At 43.4% G+C, this 20,611-nt stretch overlaps 1 protein-coding gene across 1 annotated transcript in view; it reads right to left on the bottom strand.

Moving 5' to 3' along the window:
* Positions 1 to 20,611, bottom strand: part of RYR2 (ryanodine receptor 2) — a 545,602-nt gene that overhangs the window by 405,088 nt on the left and 119,903 nt on the right. The window contains exons 4-6 of the mRNA XM_084828209.1: positions 14,133 to 14,153; positions 7,709 to 7,723; positions 1,661 to 1,735 (exon numbers count right to left, since the gene is read on the bottom strand). Of these exons, the coding sequence (XP_084684335.1) occupies positions 1,661 to 1,735; positions 7,709 to 7,723; positions 14,133 to 14,153 (111 nt within the window). The remainder of the gene's footprint in view (positions 1 to 1,660; positions 1,736 to 7,708; positions 7,724 to 14,132; positions 14,154 to 20,611) is intronic.

Below are 20,611 nucleotides of genomic sequence, written 5' to 3'. Positions count from 1 at the left end.
AAATTAAGGTTCTATCAAAAAACACCACGTTGGATATCTTCACAAGAAGCAATGCATAGAAGAGAATTTGATAGCACGCATAAATGGATAAGGTTCTATCAAAAAACACCACATTGGATATCTTCACAAGAAGCAATGCATAGAAGAGAATTTGATAGCATGCATAAATGGATAAGTTATAATGAGTTACTAGAACTGTCACAAGGGGAATATACGTTAAAATCAAGGGAAAGCTTATTGGAAGAAGGTCATGTATGTCAGTGGTTTTCATATTTGCAAATTAAAGAAAGGTTTAAAATAGATGAGAAAAATGATGGATATGAATAAACAGAATCTGAGTTTGAAACAGCACTGTGTACAAATGATGAACATGCTATTGCTAAACTGTATAAATTATTGTTACGGTATGAGACAGAGGATGAGCAAGTAAAAGACTGTATGATAAAATGGGCACAAAATGTTGGTCATAATATTTCAATGGAAGAATGGGGAAGTATGTGGGGAAAAGATTTAAAATTTACTTTATGTACAAGTCTTAAAGAGAATTTTTATAAGATGATGTATAGATGGTATATGTCACCGTTTAAATTGTCTAAAATGTATAAAGGTGTTTCTGGAAAATGTTGGAAATGTGAAGATCAAGCAGGAACATTTTATCATTTATGGTGGACTTGTAAAAAAGCTAAAACATTTTGGAAACGAATACAGTCAAAGAATATTAAAGACAACTATAGAATTAAAGCCAGAAACCTTTTTATTGGGACCAATAGATAAACACGTAAAAGGGAAGGGGGGAACCCTCTCTACATGACAACGGCTGCAAGGTTATTGTATGCACAAAAGTGGAAGAATGAAACAATACCAACTGTGAGCGAGTGGATCATGAAAATGATGGAGCTGGCAGAAATGGCAAAACTTACTATTACAATTAAAGAAGGATCAACAACTAAATTTATGTTAGATTGGAAACCTTTTATAAAATTTGTACAGGAAATAGAGAAAAATGATATCTATGTATGTGGATTTTGAACTTTGAAATTTTTCTCTTTTTTGTTGTTAAAATTAGGAGAGAAATGAGATAATGTCTGTGAACTCAATGTATGATATACAACTAAGATAAGAACTAGAGAATAATAATAAGCATTTGTTGGGTAAGGGGAGCCAAAGTTAGATATCTTACAATTTTAAGAGATATTTAAGTGTATGTGTATTGTGTGTTTACGTTGTTGTTGTGTTGTTTTTCTTTTTTTAAAAAAATATTTTTTTAAAAAAGGTTTCAATAAGATAGGTGGATACTACCTCCACTATCACCACCACAAGCAGGAGGGTGCTTTTGCCCTATTTTGGGGTTTCCCCCAGGCAGTTGGTTTTCTACCGTTAGAACAGAATGCTGGACTAGATGGACCCTTGATCTGATCCAGCATGATCTGATTATGTTCTTATATTCTTAATATTTCAGAGAATAAAGTGCAACTGTGATCAGCCGTAAACCCAATTTATCATGAATCCAAAATTCATTTGCACAGACGATTGCACTGGAAAGGAATTGCCACAATAGCAGGATTTCTTTCGCATTGCCCATGAGTTGTAGCCCTCTAATACTGATACACCGAAGAAAAAGCATCAACACTATCACCACCATATATAAATTCATACATACCATACCACTGTAAGAATGGCGCAGCAAAATTGCATGTCCATAGAGGAGTGTTCGATGACCACCACCCTGAGCAGTCTGTATGAATTAAGAGGAATTTATTAGCATATTTACAGAGAATAGAATTTACAGAGAATAGAATTGTTTCCTTCTGTCAAAAAAATCTGCCAATGCCCCCCCCCCCATTCTAAGATAATCATTCTACCCTTTCTACTGAGATAGACTACACCATGACTCCCATTATTAGATGGGCTTCTCTGAAGTAGCTCATCTTCCATGACCAGGCAGTGGAGCATTGCTGCATCCCATTGCAACCTGTGCAGTCTGTGCCAGTCCCAAGTTTTGGAGGGCCCTTGGACAAGATACCCTCATGACCCCTTCTCTCAGTGAGTCTACCTTCTCACCAGGATATCTAGTCCTGAAATTTGCTGAGCAATCTCCTACTTAACTTAGAAAAAATAATTCCAGAAGCCTATTAGTACAAGCCATGGATTACTTATGGGATGTACCATACATAAATATACACTCGCAAAACCCCAAACATTTTCATGTGGTCTTCTCAACTGAAATAAAAGTCAACACACAGACTATGATTTCAAAGCAGTTTTGCAATAACCATCAGGATACCCAAAAAAGAAAAAGAAAAAAGTGGATATACCTATTCTCTCTGTGAACGTAATGTTGGATCCAGACTTGCCCCTGAACAAACAAAAGGGCTCTTTCTGTTCTCAGAAGGAACTGTGATCCAGTGGAGCCTTACTTCCCACATTGCTCCAGAGCAGCTTTCCAGGAGGCACAGGGGGCTGCAATAGGGAAGAGGAATCGGCAAAAGCCTTCTCCCTCCACCATAAGCAGAACTCCATTGAGCACAAGTCTGGTTCCAACTTAGGGTGCAATCCTATCAGGATTCCTGTCAGCCTCCAAATTCGGAGGCTGACAGGGATCCTATGCAGGGTGGGAAGAGCACAGAGGAAATCATTACCTCTGCGCTCCTCTTGCCCTGCATTTTTGCAGGGGCCCTGCAGAGAGCAAGGGAAGCTGGGGCAGCCGGAAGATTCTTCATATGCCAGCTGTTCCAGTCTCCTCCCCTCCCTGCCCACAGAACCGCTCCCTACCCTCCTCTCCGAGCTCACATTTGTGACCTCCAAGAGGCAGCTGGCGCAGTTCTCTCCATGCCAGCTGCAAGGGGGGAAGGGCAGGGAGCTCGGACTCCTGGGTCCAAGGTCAGAGTGCTGTCTCTGGCCTCAGAACCAAGAATCCAAAATATCCTATGCCCCCCCACCCCAGATTCTGTCTAGGGGCCATAAGATTGCTCCCTTAATATATTTTGTAGCAAAAGGAACTTTCAACAGTGAATGATGACCAGTATAAAGCTAATATTCGTATACAGTCTGTCACCATCGATTATATGTGCAATACGAAATGGGTGACACCTGTAACATATCTTGGGCATTTGTTTTCAAGCTGTTAGCTCATACAAGCAGAATAAGGGCAAGAGAGGCCTTGAATATATCATCTAAATGAGCTGCCTGCATACATTTCATTAATAAGGGGATATTTTACAGCCTCTGTTCAAAAGCCTGAACTCATTGATAATCATCGCTACCATTTATGCCAACATGATGATAAATGCTCCTGATTTTAAAACTACTGATCTGCTGGCAAATGGCAAGAACAAATATATAGCTAGAAGCATATTTAAGATGCCAAATTTGATTAACATATTGAACATAAAATATCTGATTTACTTTCCCAGCAACAGAAAGTTTGGTCTGTATGGATTTTTTTTTAATTAAATGTTAAATAAATCCATAATAAATTACTGCACTGCTCCTGTCTATGGAGCCTTGCAGGTAAAATATAAATATTTATCTTTATTGTTGAGATGGAACTTCTATTATCAACTGCTCTTTTCAAGCGTTTGCAAAAAAATGTCCGGTGTGAAGCTTAATTTGTTTTAATGTTCTTCATCTCACAAGTAAACGTAAGACTGCTAGAATATGTAAACCTGCTGGAATATACATTTAGTTTTTAATGTATATTAAAAACTTCAATTTTTCTTCCATTTTCTATCCTGCATTAACTACATTCACACTGGAAAACAATTTGCAGGACAGACTCTCAAAGGCACTCTTAGTGTCTGCATCCTAGAATGACTCTGTGATGCCACTTTTCTTACTTCTTTCAAATCCCTCCTCGAAACATACTTTTTCATAAAGGCTTTGATACAACCACATATTCCCCATACCCTAACTAAGCCTAATGTGTAACTGAAATAATCACATATTCTTCCCTTGTCTACCCCTGCCTATGCTTCATGTCTAATGAGATCCTCAGAAGAAGAATAAAAGTGAGCTGCACAGTTGTAAAAATCCACTTTGGAGGAGAAACATAAAACTTGGATCAAATCTAGTATCGTGATGTTACTCTAAATAGGGTATAAGCTGAACTTTGGCCTTATTTGGTTGTGGGAGTCATTTTCAGAAGCAGCCACTTACATAACAAGTGGATTTTGATTAATTTGGTATTGAATTTGTTTAAATTATATATTGGTCAAGTTAACCTCAATCCTTGATATGCATGAGATTGCCTCTAAGAGTGTTGTTTCTAAAATCTCCACAGATTGACAGCTGGAAATGCAATGTTTTCAAAGGTTGAATTTGGGGAGTTTGTACGTTTTAATAAATATATTTAAACATAAAACGCCTATACAGCTAAGTAAAACATTAAACAAAGTATAATTTAGGAAGCAATCCTATGTCCCCTGGACAGCATCTGGTAGACATAGGATTTTTCAGTTTCTGGGCTCCAAGGCTGGAACCAGGACTCCAACCTCGGAGCCCAGATACCGCATTCCCCACCTCCTCCCTCTTGTAGCCGGCAAGGTTCTCTCCAAACCAGCTACGTCTTTCCACTCAGAAACACAGCATGGACACAGAAAAAAGGGGTGGTCCTGGGGAGGGAGGAGACTACAGAAGCCACGTTACACAGCTTCCTATGCGCTGCACAGCCTCCCCTCCTCCTTCCCACTCTGAAGCTCTCCGGCTAGACAAGCGAAATGTCTAGCCAAAAATCTAGCCAAAAACGCAGGGCAGCCAAAATGCAGCTTCTGTGAATATACAACTCCCATCATCCCTCACCATTGGCTATGCTGGCTAGGGCTGACATTGTAGGCCAAAACATCTGGATGGCCACCAGTTGCATACCCCTGGCTTAACACATGATGGAGTTCCTCTAATCTAGTGTTTTTCCGTTTGAAAAACTTCAGTAAACTCAATTTTGGACCAGGAATCAGCTAAAAATAATAATAATCCAATCATCAATTATTCATTGTGGCAAATCCTGCATACTGGCATGATCTTGCCTCTGCTACCCATTTAGGAAATTAAATACTTAGATGCCTCCAAGAAAATTCTGGATTAAAATTTAAGATTCCAAAAGCTAATGCAGCACAACTTGGTCTCTTAGCACAAGAGTTAATTAAACTTGTTTTATCTTTGCTGCTTGACTGCCACACACGCCACAGCCACCTTTGACTAGGTGAGGACTGTGCTGGGGACTGGATAGGGTGGAACAAAGGGAAGGTAATTTTCTTCTAGTCTGTTCCTTGACCATAATACCGGAGCCAGGACTGAAGCTGGACTCAGTGTTTTTGCTGTCTTTCGTCCCTCCCACCCATTATGTTGTTGTTTTCACAGGGCTGATCAATCACACATATTCCATTGAAAGCACATGTCTTCAATAACATACTATAGACCATCTACCAGTTTGTTTATGTATGGGGACAACTGCTGGTTAAGAAATACACTTCCACCTATTTTAGCATCGAATCAGAGTAATATGGGTCAACGCAGATTATTCTTCCATAGGTTCAGGATGCTTGGTATGAACTGACTCACTGTAGGTGCACGACTGCCTATTCTGGAAACTATTCATGTCAGAACTGCAATACACACATTTATGTTCACGTGTTCATGTGAAAATCAACAGTACTCCCAAAACTATGGTAACACTAGAGCATCCATTTGGGGAAATGGTCACCACTGCCCAAGGGGGCCAAATTCAAGTTGGCATTATTTCCTATCTGCTTTGATCAGCTTGAAAACCCATGTATTTGAGCCAAATTTCATGTCTTACATTGTGAGTTGTTCTTGTTCAATATGATCCTTAACTGCTATACGAACATATTGGCCTGGGGGATCTGTCTAAATACAGGCCCTTTTTACAGTGCAATAAATCTTTGTGAATCCAGAGTGTTTTGTACATCATAGAAAGGATATATTTCACTATGATTTTTAAGCAATTCTCTCTTTATGATGTTTATATTGGTTTTTGCTATCTTATATTGTGACACAGAATCATAGAATCATGAGGTTGGAAGGGGCCTACAAGACCATCGAGTCCAACCCCCTGCTCAATGCAGGAAGTGGGCCTTGTTCAAGGTATTCTCAAAATATACTATCTGCTCGTAGGTAACCCTGATCTACCTGTTTAACTACGGATCCCTTACACAACAAGATACTACCTTAGAGTAACATTAAATTCTTATAAAGATATAGGAGATACAGAGTTTTCTGTTTTTCATACATCACTCTCTCAAACCAAGTTTGTCTTTTTCTTTACTGTAAAAATATCAGCATAACAATATTAAATAAAAAGCTTACACATGCATAGATTTAAATGCATGATACATTCAAAATCATCTTAAGGAAAGGCTTTAAGCAGAGCAAAAAAACAGGAGTTAGCATTAGGCTTACCAGGCTTGTCTATAGGCAATGCATTGAGGAGCCACTCCAAAAGACTAGTGTTCAAAAAAGTCTTTATATACTCTTTGCCCTCTCTTAAACATGTCTAGCTTGTTTTTACGTTGTTCATTTATGTCCACTTAAGGGCACAATCCCATTGAAATAGTCGGCAGCCTCTGAAGTCGAAGGCTGCCAACTATCCAATGCAGGGCAGCCAGAGCATGAAGGTGATCCTTGCCCTCATGTTTCAGCCACCCTTCATTTTTGGTGAGATGGCTGATTTTGGCTGTCTAGCTGTGGCTTTGGGGAGGGGGAGGGAAGGAGGCCACATGGCACATAGCTGCATAATGCGGCTTCCGCAGTCTCCTCCCCTCCCCCAGGACCGTCCTCTTTTCCCCATCTCCGCGGTCCATTTCTGAGCATGGAGACATAGCCAGCGCAGAGAGAACCATGCTGGGTATGAGGGGGAGGGGCAGGAGCAGGGGTGGGGAGCGTGGTTTCTGGGAAGCCGAAGTTGGAGCCCTGGCTCCAACCTTGGTTCCCAGAAACTGAAAAATCCTATGGCCCTCTAGACAGTGTCTAGTGGACATAGGATTGATCCCTCCAATACACTCCAAAGAATACATATCTATTCTTAAATCACATATGTCTAAACAATCTTACTAAAATCAAAACCTTTAATAAGATCAACAATTATAACAACACATATATAAAAACATTCCAGAATCCGATGACATATTACAGGCATGTGTGTGACACACGAATTCTTCATTTGACTCCATCCTGACCTGTAAGTGTGCATTCTCAAAACATAACTTTTGCATTTCCACTTTGAGAAGTCCCTCTTGGTATCTTATCTGACTGCATTCCTGTTTTTTTGGTCCATCTAATTGCTTTTATTATCCAAGTCATGATTCTGTGAGTGCTAGGTCACTAGCACTCTGTGCCCCAAGTACAAGAACTAGCACCCTTTGTTTGGAATCTGCTAAGAATAATAATAAACCAATCATCAATTACTCATTGCCTGGCACTTCTGTCCCTGATCTGGGATGCATCAAAGATAAAACAAGTTTAATTACTTTTGTGCTAAGAGACCAAGTTGCATTGCATTGGCTTTTGGAATCCTATATTTTAATCCAATTCTCTTGGAGGTATCTAAGTACTGAATTTCCTAACTGGGTAGCAGAGGCAAACATGCAAGATTTGCCACAATATAGTTTTGTGTTATTTTTAATAACTTCAGTACACAATGAAGCCTTCTTTGCTGGGAAGACCTAAATTAATTAATAATAGTTTTCAAGCTTACCTTCATCATAAATTTCTGGATTGCCATGAGGAAAAAGAAAAAGAGGAAAATATTAAATATTATTGCCAATCTGTACTTTTAAAATGTTGTTTTTCCTGTTCTAAAAGAAAAATGGGAAAGCAGCATTTATTATAACTGCATTACTATACTGAGTACAAGAAATAAATATTAATCAATATTCCCAATGTATCTGTACAGGAGTTTCTTCCACATTATCCAATATGTTAAAATTACACATACATACAATGATTAATATCATGAAAAAAAATGCAATGATCAAGAAAACAATGCTAATTGTTTTAAATAAGTTATAAATATGCAGAAACAAAGTAAAGAGAATTAAACAAGAATTACTAAGAACTCATGCGTAACAATCCTGAAAAATTACATCAATGCATACATGCAACTCTCCAGTGGAGCTTTATGACTCTTATAAAACCTATTTTTCATCTAGATTTTAAATATCCCTATGTCAGATCTTGTGAAAGATTTCTAAGTTGTCTCTAAAAGCTCTGCAACTGATTTCCATGCCTCTGAATGCTCTCAGCTAAATCCTAATAGTGTAACAAGTGCATAAATTATTTTATTTCAAAACATTTGTTAATATTCATCAATGAACGCTACAGACTGGTGAACACTTAAGTCAGTGAAATCTAATCCATTTTCTTTTGTAAGTGCCTATGACATCCTATAACCCACTAAATTGTTTCCCATTATTATTACCAGCCTGGCAAATGATGTATCAACATGTGACTGTGAATGATGTACCAATCTGTGATGCTGGTATAATATCCATGGGATTTATTAGCATGAAAGAGATGCTAATATACCCCATCCTGATTATTATTTTGCTCATCCAGGAAGTCTTGTGCCAATAATATGATACAGGTAATTTTGGACTTACTGGGGAACATGAGTGGAAGGGTGCTATTGCCATCATGTCCTACTTGTGGAAGCAGAATGGTGAACTAGAGGAGAATGCTGAACTAGATAAGGCTTTTGGTCTGATCCAGTACAGCTATTCTTCTGTTCTTACTTTCCTAGATCCTCTCCACAGGTATATAATCCAACAGATGGAACTCTCTCAGCTGGGTCCTATAGCCAGAACACCCAATGCTAAGTCATGCCCTGCCTCTAAGCAGGACAGGCACCAAGGACAGGCACACCCCTTCTTCCTCCTCTCCCCCCAACTGATTTTTTTCTGTTTCCCTTCCCTCCACCGGGGTTTCTTTGCCCAGATACATGCCAACCTTGTACCAAAAAGTGTAGCTGACAGAGCAGGTTACATTTGGCAGTTCTGCTTACTGTAGAAATTAATGTTCAAGAATTAACAGTGCAATCCGATGGGTGTTTATTTCGAATTAAATTTACAGAGATCTTGGGAAGGCAGCTAAAGCTGCAGTGCACACTTACCTGGGAGTAAGCCCAACGGGCAACTGAACATAGTGGGACTGACTTCTGAGTAAACATGCATAGGATTGTGTGATAAATCCTAAAAAGTGGCACAAACCAGCCACCTGCCCTGCCCCATAAGTAAATAATGCTGCTGCCGTGGCCAGCAGCAGCAGCAGCCCTGAATAGGTGGCCAGTGTTGCAGGAGAAGAGGGCAGTGCCGGACACGCAGGCACGGAACAGGGATGGGCAAAGAAGCCAAGAGCTGAGGAGGAGAAGGGGGGGAAGCGAGAGGAGGCTGCAGAGCTCCCTCAGGCTCCCTCTCTCCCTCTCTCCCTTTGTCTGGCCGGTTCTGCGTAGTAGATGAGAGGCAGCCGCTCGCACTCCCTCTGCTCCCTCCGCCTTCCCTAGCAGATTACGACCCGGGTGGGGGCTGGCTTCAAAAAAAGTGCCAGAGCAAAGCTCCGTCACGACCTGCTACCACTACACTGCTGATCCTCAGGTTGGAAGACAGGAGAACTAGCCTGTCACAGTGAGTGACAGGTGGTTCCACAATCTCCTTAGGGCCAGCATATAATAAGCCCAAACAGCCCTAAAAAGCTCCACTGGATGCCATACAGAGGATGCAATAGGGGTGAACAAGTAATGTTTCTTTGCTGCCTTCATCACCCCAAATAAACTTGAACATGAACACTAAGGATATAAGGATCTTGTATAATCTGCTCTGTTTGTGTTTTGCAGATTCTCAGGAGTCGTCTGCTCCATCATCAGGTCATTGACAGTTGCAGATTTTTTTTCTCCTGCTGGGAAAGTACACCCAAAAAATCTGTCAGAATTTATAGAACCTTGGCTGGTGTGTAATACTTTGTGTATTTTTCCTGGGGCAACGTAAAATCAATGAGCAGAGCATGTAAAACAAAGACTGCTACACTGCAGAGACTGATCAAAGATGTGTAAAATATTGTGCATGTGTGTTTTTAAATGGTGTATACTTTCCATAGTTTTGTATGATCAAAGTTGCATACAATTATGAAAAGTTTGAAAAAGGTTTGCAAGTCTGTGGAATCTTTGCGACTCTGGAAAGCCGGTCCTCTGCAGATCCTGCAGCATGGATTCACAGAAATCCCATGCCATTTTGATGCATTGCGGATTTCTCCTACATCCCTAACAAGCCTACAGCAGTATTCGATTGCATCTGTTGGGAATTTTCTGCCACCTACACTCAAGCCATCCCAAGCCCTGTTCATCACTCTCGGCTCCGGGATATGCCATGGAGCCATACGAGCAATACTAATCTGGAGAGGGTGCAATTGTGTCAACCACTGGGCCATTTCTGCATTCCACAGATTGACCAGGGCTTCACCAGGACAGCAGGCCACATCAGCTGGAAAACTCCCCAGAGCCCTCTGGAAACCATCCAGATCCATTAGCCTCTGGGGGTGGACCATTGTAATAGGTCCCCTACCCTTGCAGAGGGGAAAAGCTGTTGTACATCTAAACCTCAGCAGGAGGTTATCTCCAGTCTCCTGCTAGATATATAAACACTACTATAAGGATGTATGTGTATGTTAAAAAGCTGAAATTTCAAGTGTTTTGAAAGCATGCCAAAAATAAATGAATTTACAAAGCAAAAGCACCTGAGAAGCAATGTTTACATAATATGCTGTTTTCCTTGTCCTTGATCTCTGATTATTTATAATTTTACCTCAAAAAATCATACTAGGGAAACAAGACTATAATATCACAAGTTACTAGCTTAAGAAAAAAAGAAAAAATAATAAGCACTGCAGAGCAATGCCTAATGGTTCAACCTAGAACTATTAATATTAATAGAGGTCATGGACCAGGACCCTGAATCCTCATCTCCAGAGGATCCCACCCCCTCATTCTCAGATGAAGAGACTTAACAATTCAGAGAGAGGACTTGGTTACAGGAAGGCATCACAAGGCTTTCATCTTCTCAAGACCCAGTTCTCCCGGAAGACCTCAGGGACCTGGCCCCATGCATCCAGAGGAGGTCGCATTGCTATCCTCGAACTCTGAGAACTCCAGCCTTGAAGACACCAACATGCCACAGCCACCCCCACGTTGTCACAACCTGAGGCTGCTAAAACAGACCAGTACCCTTTAAGAGAAAAGGCCTTAGTCAGTGTGCACACAGGGCTAACCAGCCTAAAAGAAGCCCAACCCCTACTTAAAGCTTAGTCAGGATTTCCTGCTTCTTGGACCAACACATATACAAGTTTGCCTGGCTTCCAGTCCCAGCACCACTCAGAGATCTCCGTGGTGCTCTCCTAGTCCTGTTCTTGCTTCCCTGGGAAACCTGACTTGCCCAAGACCTTGATAAAGACCCTTGCCATAATGAAACCCTATAACCGAGGTCTCACCAGCACCCAACAATATTAAGCTCTCACTACGACAGTGGCAGAACAGAACATAGGCACCCTTCTGCTGTTGCTTAAACTGTGATTTGTGGATTATACCCTAGATCTGCTTTGGCTCTATTATCATCATCATCATCATTGTCCCGCCTTTTTCCCAATACTGGGACTCAAGGTGGCTTTACAACTTTAAAACTTATACAGTTAATACATATAAATAGAAATATACAAAAGCTAAAAATATAATTAAATCATCAATAATATTAAACTTGTATAAAATAACAGAATTTAAAAAACAACAACAATATAAACAATAGTACCAATCCATCATATTCTCACAGGTCCAGACTATCTATCCCCAAAGGCCTTCTGGAACAAAAAGGGTTTTGCTTGCCTGCGGAAACATACCAAGGAGTGTGCCACTCTCGCCTCCCTGGGAAGGGAATTCCAGAGCCTTGGATTCCAGCCACCGAGAAGGCCTTCAACTATAAACTAGCTGTTGGATTGAGCTCTAGAATTACTATTTGTTAAAATTAATACTCTGACAAAGTTAGCCATGACTAAGGCTGCAGGGATTTTTTTTTACTTTTACAAAATATAAGTCACATTTCCTTTAGCAGGTCTGTTTTGACTGCAGAAACTCAACAGTCAATTCCTGGCATGGAAACATAATTTGTTGTTACATGCATGAGCCAGCACAAGCCTCAGACATGTCTTGATACATGCATTTAACAAATCATGTTTTGTTGCTATGTCTGAACCCAGTCATTAATGATGGAAAATCTTGCATGTACTGAATTTCTGTCAGACACTTTGATAAAATCCCACTCTATCAAAGCACATACTTATTTAAATTTAACACGTATTCTCATGCAGTAGTCTACTGTGCATATGACAGATCCGTAGCTCGAGGAAAAATGTACTTTTCAGTGATTAGTAAACACTGAGACCACATGACAAACAAATCATATATGAAGACTTCTTATTACAAGACAAAATGATAAGCTATTGACTGATTAGATCTAACACGCCTGCATAGACTGAGAGCCTCTCTCTCCCTGAAAACAGCTGAGAAAATTTCTGTTCCATCATGTAGATATGTTTATTAATAGCCAAGTGGAAAGAGACGAATTGTCTACCATTATTCACCAGAGAGTCATTTGAATTGCCTTTGCTAATCTCAAGCATATATAAACATATTTTCAAATATTAACTGAATTAATGTACATAATATTCACAAAACACAATAATACTATAAATCAGAATATAGCCCCTTTGGAAAGAGGAATTATAATAGCATCCTTATTTTGCTAACCAGTGTCTTGGTATAGTTAAATTTTCAATTACCCTGGTTTCAGAGCAGGCATACACATATCTGAGAGGCATTTTCACCAAGGGGTACACAGTCACTGCTAAAATACTAAAATATCTATGAAAAATGTAATATAGTTATTTCCCAAATTCCTGTGGAAGGGTAATGCACCAGTGCATTCATAAAAGCACATGGAATGAATTGTAACTCATTGTAACACAGGCAACTAAAGTAATTTGAGACAAGAAACTAACAATCCACATAGCTAGCAAATAAAAATTAGAATCATGTAGACATGCAGACATGTGGTCTTCCAAACTGGATACCTATAGTATCTTTAAAAAAAATACAAAGAGAATTGAGTGATAACTCCTGAACATACACCCAATAAAAATTGCACATGCTCAAGAGATTCTGCACACAGATAATATATTACTTGCATGCTTGGCTTTTTAAACACACCATTTGATACTGACAATATTACATGCACACAGACAAATGGAGGACATATTTTCAAAGTTTTCCAATTCCAATAATTTACAAGAATTCATTATATTTTAATACACATATTCATTTCAGAGGATTGTTTCCAACTGTGCCATGCCGCTGATGGAAGCTGTTCCGTCAGTGGAACCAGGAGTGTTGTGATCTCCCCCTGCAGTCCCTCGCACATCCTCAAAGTCTGCTCTTGAGGGCTGGGAAACCTTCCAGAGCAGATTTTCAGGCACTGCAGAGGGCTGAGGGAGGGAAGGAGAGAGGGAGAATGTCCCATCATGCTCCTGGCCATCCGCTAGGTCAACATTGTATTTAACCCAGAATTAAATCTGTATATTGAGAAATTTGGCAAGATCTATGTAGTGATTTGCTTCTGTACAGTCTCTGGAAACATTTTATCACCTAGAAGAGCTTGAACTATATGGTGTTTGGTGAATAAAGCAATATGTTTACTATAAACATACAAGAAGGATTATGGTATTCACATGCATTGTTCAATTCAGATGTGTACAGACAAAGAAACAATGACAGGTTTAAAGGATGTACATTTACAGAATGAAATTGCAAGGCTCAAAAATGCAAGGCAGTATCCTTTTTATAGGGCTTTGTACTACAGAATGATGAATAACTGCAGGAATAATATATTTGCATTATTCTTTTAAGAGAATGGGAAACTATTTCAGGAATCGAAGAGTACTGGCTAATATAATAAAAGTACTTTTAAAAATTTGTATTGAGCTTTGCAAATTAGTGTTGTGATACATACAGAATTTTACAAAACAGACAATTTTGACTCTGTGATAATCAAGGGTTATTTTGGATTAAGAGAGTCAGAAGCACATACCCATTTTTCCACATCAACTAGCTGTAGAAAGAAAAGAAAACAAATAAGTACTCTGTTACTGAATATGATCTTTTGTAATTTAGCACTGACATTTTGATATAAAGACTATTATTATTATTATTTAATCTTCTTATTAAAAACTTATAAAGCACCTAAATATTTCTAAGCATTGTACATATATTGAAAGATAAGATAGTCCCTGCCCGCAGGCTCACAATTTAATAGAGATGATACAAAAGGAAAAAGGAATGGGGAGGGAAGAAGACAACATGTATAAAAATATGCTTTAATTTTTTAAATATTTATAATGAAAATGAAATTATATGGGAATCGTTTATAAACTCAGTTTCCAAAAATGTTCGTGTTTTATACAAAATACTTCCAAGTTCTTCATTACTTAAAGCTTTAATAAGTCAAGGTGGATACAGAAACACAGCAGAGCACTTTGAATATTGTATGTTGTATGAAAGCTTTCCATCTCTCTTGGCAGACATGAAAGCATACCATGAGACTTTCAGCAGTATTGTTCCCTGCTGTTTTTCCAGCTTGCAAAACATAGCTGAGAACAGGGTTTGCTGCATATGCCAATCTCAGCGTGCATGCACACCCCCTCAGACAGGAGGGAGAAAGAGCACACACACTGAGATTGGCGGAAGTCATGGTTGTTCATTGCATTTCCCTAGATGAGCATGTATGTATGCGCACACACCCACACAGTGGAGTATTCAAGGTGCTATTGTTCCTGTATCTCAATAGCTTAATTCAGTCATCGCACCAAGCCATGTTTAAGGAAGCTTAACTGTGGTTTTAGCATTCTGTTTGAATTAATAAACTATTGCGGATGAATAGGGGGGAGAAATGACACAACGACACAAATAGATTTGGGATAAAACAGGGCCACATTTATTGACATATTACAATCTGAGAAGGAAGCACCAGTGGGCACGTAGAAAATAAGCAATTACGACAGGTATCGAGTGAGGCATACGTCGTCTGGGGCATGGCGTCCACCGTCGCCACCTTGCAGATCTACCCAATTCTGGGCTGGGAGAATTGTCCCCTGTCACCCCCCCCCCTCGAGCCACGGAACCCGAGTGGGTGAGGAGGGTCGGACTCAGAGGTACACCATATCTCCCGACTGGAGCCACAAAACCCAGAGCCGAAAGCCTCGGGCCTTACCGGCCACCTGAAATGGTGCCTACGAATGCTCAGCTGTCCTCTCCCCCAGCGGAGTGCCGACCGGAGCCGCCACAGGAGGGCGACAAGACTCTGCTTACTCACCCTTCCCCCACGTGTGCAGCAAAAACTCCAGGATGCCCCCTCACAGATCCTCCAAAAAGAAATCATTGCCCAGGTCGGTGAGATGAACACCATCTTTGAGGATCCAAACCATCCTTCCATGCCACTCTTGGCAGCAGGTTGGAACAAATGATGGCAACTCTGGGCCAGCAACGCCGGATCAGCCGTGAGTCCTCCCAGGCTTGAAGGATCAGGGCCCTGCCCTCCAGCAGGCCTAAATCATTCCCTCCTAGGTGTATAACCAGAACCTGCGGAGGAACCTTCACCAGCCCTTGCTGGAACAACATGGGCAGGAGGAGCTCCCAACGCATGCTGCGTCTGCCCCACCACTGAATGGTGGCACACCGGCTGAGCCTCAGCTGGGATCGCAGCTCGAGGAGGTGTGACCAGCCCAGAAAGCCATGCTGTGCTCACAGACGACTATCCGCACTGGTTCACACAAACTCCAGGCATCTAAAAGAAAAAGAGACAAGCATGGGAACACCAGCGCCATCACACCAGTAGAACCCCGGCAGCGGCCTAACGTAGGCCCGGTACGCTTTGGAGCACCACCTGCCGACGGACTGCACTATCTCTGTTGTGAGCCCCACAGACGCGGCCGTGGAAGCGGCCCCGATCCGGAACTAATGTGTACCAAAACGAAGCGCACCAAACCCAATGCCTTCAAGGCTCGCTGTGTGACTGCCCAGAATTGGTATTTGGTCAAGGGAGAGGCGTCGCTATGGCAGAATAAGGGGCTGGGGAGACTCCCCCGGACCTTGAGAAAAGCCCCCAAGGTGGTGACCGGACAAAGGTCCCACACTGGGGCTGGGAACAGCGACACCCTAACCCCCTCCCAGCCTGGACAGTCTTGGACTTCCCAAGCCAAATAAAGACCACCTGCTGAGAAAATTGCACAGTCACTAAACTGCAAAGCCCGTCCAGACAGATCGCCCTTAGCCAACACCACCAATTCGGAAATCATAAATGTTCCAAAGAATGCCGTAAGCGCCACAGCATGAAACAAAGTGGCCTCATGCGGTGAGTTACAAACAGAGGGCCACTGTCCCCGCAAACCTAGCAACATGTCTGGGTGCTGGGGACCCCCGGACCAATCCTGGAGCATCTGCCTGACCCGGAAGTCAGAAGTACTGTCTGACACACCCTTCATCTTAGATCAGAAGGACAGCGCAGCGAGCCTGCCGTCAATGGTCCGAGCAGAGAGACCCGTCTTGTGGGAATCGACACAAAACCAAAGTGATGAACTGGGATAGGCCACAGCTGTGGCAAATGTGATGCCACCCTGAAGGTGAAGAACTCTCTACCTGCTCTGGCGTAAGAAGCTCCTGTGCTAGGGGCTAAGGACTGCTGAATATCCCATTCTGCCTCTTCCAGCCAACCTCCCATAGAGCGGCTGGCATGGTGTCCAGCAGTTCCTGCACCCAAGGGGCCAATTCTCGGAATGCTGCACCTGGTTATGCGAAAATGTATCAGCCATGGCATTGTCCAGGCCTGGAATGCACCATGCGCGGAAAAGAATGTTAACTATAGGCATTGCAGGGTGAATGCCCAGACAAAGGCCATGATGCCATTGCTGTGAGATGACAGAGAATTAATGACCCGAACCGTGGCCTGATTATCACACCAAAAATGCACAACGGAATTAGAGAGCTGAGCCACCCACAGATGCACAACGACATATATTGGGAAGAGCTCCAAAAAAGGTAAGGTCCTTGCACACTCCCTTGGCTAACCAATTTGCCAGTTTGCATAGTTCAGCACACCAGTGATCCCGAAATACGGCACCAAAACCCGGGGCCCCAGATACATTGAAGGGTATCTACAGCTTGGCATCCAATAATAACTCATGCCTCCAGAAGGAAATGCCATAAAAGTATCGAGGAAATGCAGCCAAACCAATATAGCACAGGACACCAAACATCCTATGGGTAGGGCCCTGTCAACATAAAATTGGCCTAGAACTGAATCCCAAAAGGTTGAAGTCATCGGGGCAGATAGGGAGCAGGTGAAATGCAGATTTGATATCGCATTTCCCCATGAGGGCCCCGGGGCCCAAAGACTTCACCCTGGAAAGCACTGAGTCAAAGGACGCGTAGTGAACAGAGCACAGGTACTCGGGGATGGCGTCATTCATGGATCCCCCCCAGGGGAAAGACAGGCTGTAGATCAGCCCGTATTCACCCACTGCTTTCTTTGGTACTATGCCCCAAGGAAAGACCCTGAGGTCAGGGAAGGGGGGGGAGTCAATCAGGCCAATGCACCTCCCCGCAGCCATGTCCTTGTCCATCTTTTCCTTGACAATGTTCAAAACTGGCAATAGATTTCTGATTCCGGAACATTTGGGCCCGGTGCTGGCCCAGAAACAGAATCATAAAACCCTGGGAAAATCCCTCCTCCAAATAATGGGTGTCGTCCTGGGGTGCCCGAACGACCCCAACTTAATTGGACTGGGCCCCTTTTGGCCGAGGTTGAGGGCCACAGCCAGACTTTCTGCCACCTGGCCATTCCAGATTTGGGCCCAGAGGACCTTTGGCCTTTGCACAGCCAGTGAAGGCATGTTGACCCCCACAAATGGAGCACCCATGGTGAAATCTGCATGGTTTGGGGGGCAGACACCCCTGGAGCTGAACTCCTGACAGAGTGCGCGGTGTTGAGCCGCCTACCCCACCCCAACCTTAGGAGGTGGGGCGGGCATCTGCTGTGCTATAATGTGTCTGCTGTCGGACCAATCTCCAAAACCTGGCCTGGCCGGTGTCATAAACTGGCACCATAGGTCCTGGTCCTTGGCGTCCCAGCGCAATGTAGGGGATTTACTGTGGCAAAGGTAGGGATGTCAGAGAATTCTGCCACGGACTCCAGTGAGGCTGGATTCTTTAGAATCTGCCCCCCCCCAGAATCCGTTGCAGAATGGCCTCCCCCCCCACGGAATCCCCACGGAATGGGGATTCCCACGGAACTTACCTGGCGGCAGATGTGGTGGCGGATGTGGTGGCGGCTGGCAGCGGCAGCTCCGGCTGATCTCCTGGCTGCTGCTAGGTTGCTGCGGCCGCAAATGGCGGCCGCTACGCCATTTGCGCCCCTGCTCTTTGCCATGATAGGCTACATAAGTATTTACATAGCCTATCACAGCAAAAGGAAGCCATGCAAATGGTGTAGCAGCCACCATTTGCGTGGCTGCCTTTTGCCATGATAGGCTACATAAATACTTAAGTAGCCTATCACGGCTTGGCAGCCACACAAATGGCGGCCGGCTTAGCAGCCTCCATTTGTGGCCACAGCAGCCCTGGCCGGTGGCTCTGCGGAGTCGCCACGGAGCAGAGCTGGCCGGGGAGGATTCCAGGGGGAGAGATGGAGCGCCTTCCCCCCACCGCCGATGCCCTGGAACGGACAGGTGAGTGGGATTTGTACATCCCTAGGCGAAGGTATAAATAGCCTGGAATGGTTTTGCCACTGCAAATAACGCGGGAGGGGAGGTGCAGGGGAGGGGGTTAATCCTGTGACACTAACACTAAAGTTAACCCGGCAATAGGTGGAATAAAACTATAGAAGATTTAATAATACCAAAGTGCCCTGAGTCCATAATTGGCATAGAGGGCTGCAAGCTGGCTCAGATGTCACTAAACCACATACTATACAAATGACACAGGATGGCTTGGTCCTGTGAGAGCTGTAGATCCCGAACTCGGAATAGGCGCTGAGCTGGAGGATGCTGGATGGCATCCAAATGCGCTAATGACACCAGATGACTTGATCCTTCAAAGCTGCAGAAGGATCTCAAAGCTGCAGAAGCAAAGGGCCCATAACCTGCAGCAGAGCCATGCTGGAGGAAGCTTTGATCGCGACCAAGCGTGCTGAAACAAAATTAATAAGCTACTCTGGGTCTGTCTCGAGGTTTGTTTGGGGCCCAGAGCCCCCACCGCATCCAAAACAAATAAAGGGAGCAAGCACCATCCCTTAGTCTTTTTCCCTGCCTTCAGTCTAGCACAGTTTGAGGTAAGACCGGCTGGATCTCATCATCACAGGAAGAATCATGCCTCCTCTAATGCCTATTGGCAAGTGGGCAGGGTGCATTCCCCTTCCCCAGCTTGCCCTTTCTTGTGGGACATCCTATACATAATGGGGGACATGGCCCACATAGGACAACCCACCCATCACAAAAGTAATGAAATACAAGCAAAGAAAAGGGGGGGGGGTGTCTTGGAACAGGCCTTGCCATCTGAAACCCCCGTCAAATCCACACAGAAAATAATTCTATACTTACATATGTAGATGGGATTCAGGTCACAGACCAGGCCTGACGCTGCTTAGCTCCAGAAAGCAGAAGCCTCCTGTTCCTCCAGACCATGCCCTTGGAGCAGATGTTAAAGCCGCTGCCCCACAATATCAACGGGAACAACCCTTACAACAACCCAGTGAGGCAGGTTAGGCAGAGGTCCAGGGATTGGCCCAAAGTCACCCAGTGAGCTTCATGGCCAAGTGGGAATTTATTTTTATTATTTATTATTAAATTTATTAATCGCCCATCTGGCTGGTCACCCAGCCACTCTGGGCGATGTACAACATACAATAAAAACAGTTTAAAACAATAAAATATCCCCAACTCCCAGTACAGCATTTTAACCACTGCACTAAGCTGACACTCTAAGCTGACTGGGGGGGGGAGTGAAAACAGGAGAACCCCAAACCAACAGAGCTACCAGTCCCCCACACAGGGGTTGGCCATGGCTCTACCAGGGTGTCAGGCAAGATTCTCACCACGCCCTACCCGGGGAAACTGGGGATTGAGCATCAGACCTTCTTTAATAAAACAGGGGCTCTATGAGGTGCTCAAAGGCGCCAGCCTAAAACTTAAGCAAGGGGGGGCTCCCACAGGAGAAGTCACGGGAATGAGGCCACCCGGGGGGTCCTAACTGGGATTACCCCTTCCCCTGTCTCCCTAGGGCCCATGCAGCCCAAACCTTTGGCCAAATGGCCCCAGAAGACCCATTGGCAAAGGAGCAGCCACTGATGCTGCTGTCATCAGCACCGTTTTGGAGGGTGGGGATTTTTATTTTTTTAAATCACAAAAAGGCGCTACAGGCCACCCAGGGGAATTAGTAGGCCTAGCCCACAGCTGGGCCGAAAAGACCACGCTGCTTTCGACCACTATTCTGGTGGCCTGGAAGCAGCCTGGTCGTGCT

This window comes from Heloderma suspectum, chromosome 1, assembly GCF_057233095.1.
Source record: "Heloderma suspectum isolate Gila_16-S chromosome 1, 16-S_ref, whole genome shotgun sequence".
Lineage (NCBI taxonomy): Eukaryota > Metazoa > Chordata > Lepidosauria > Squamata > Helodermatidae > Heloderma > Heloderma suspectum.
This window is presented reverse-complemented; position numbering and strand designations above follow the sequence as displayed.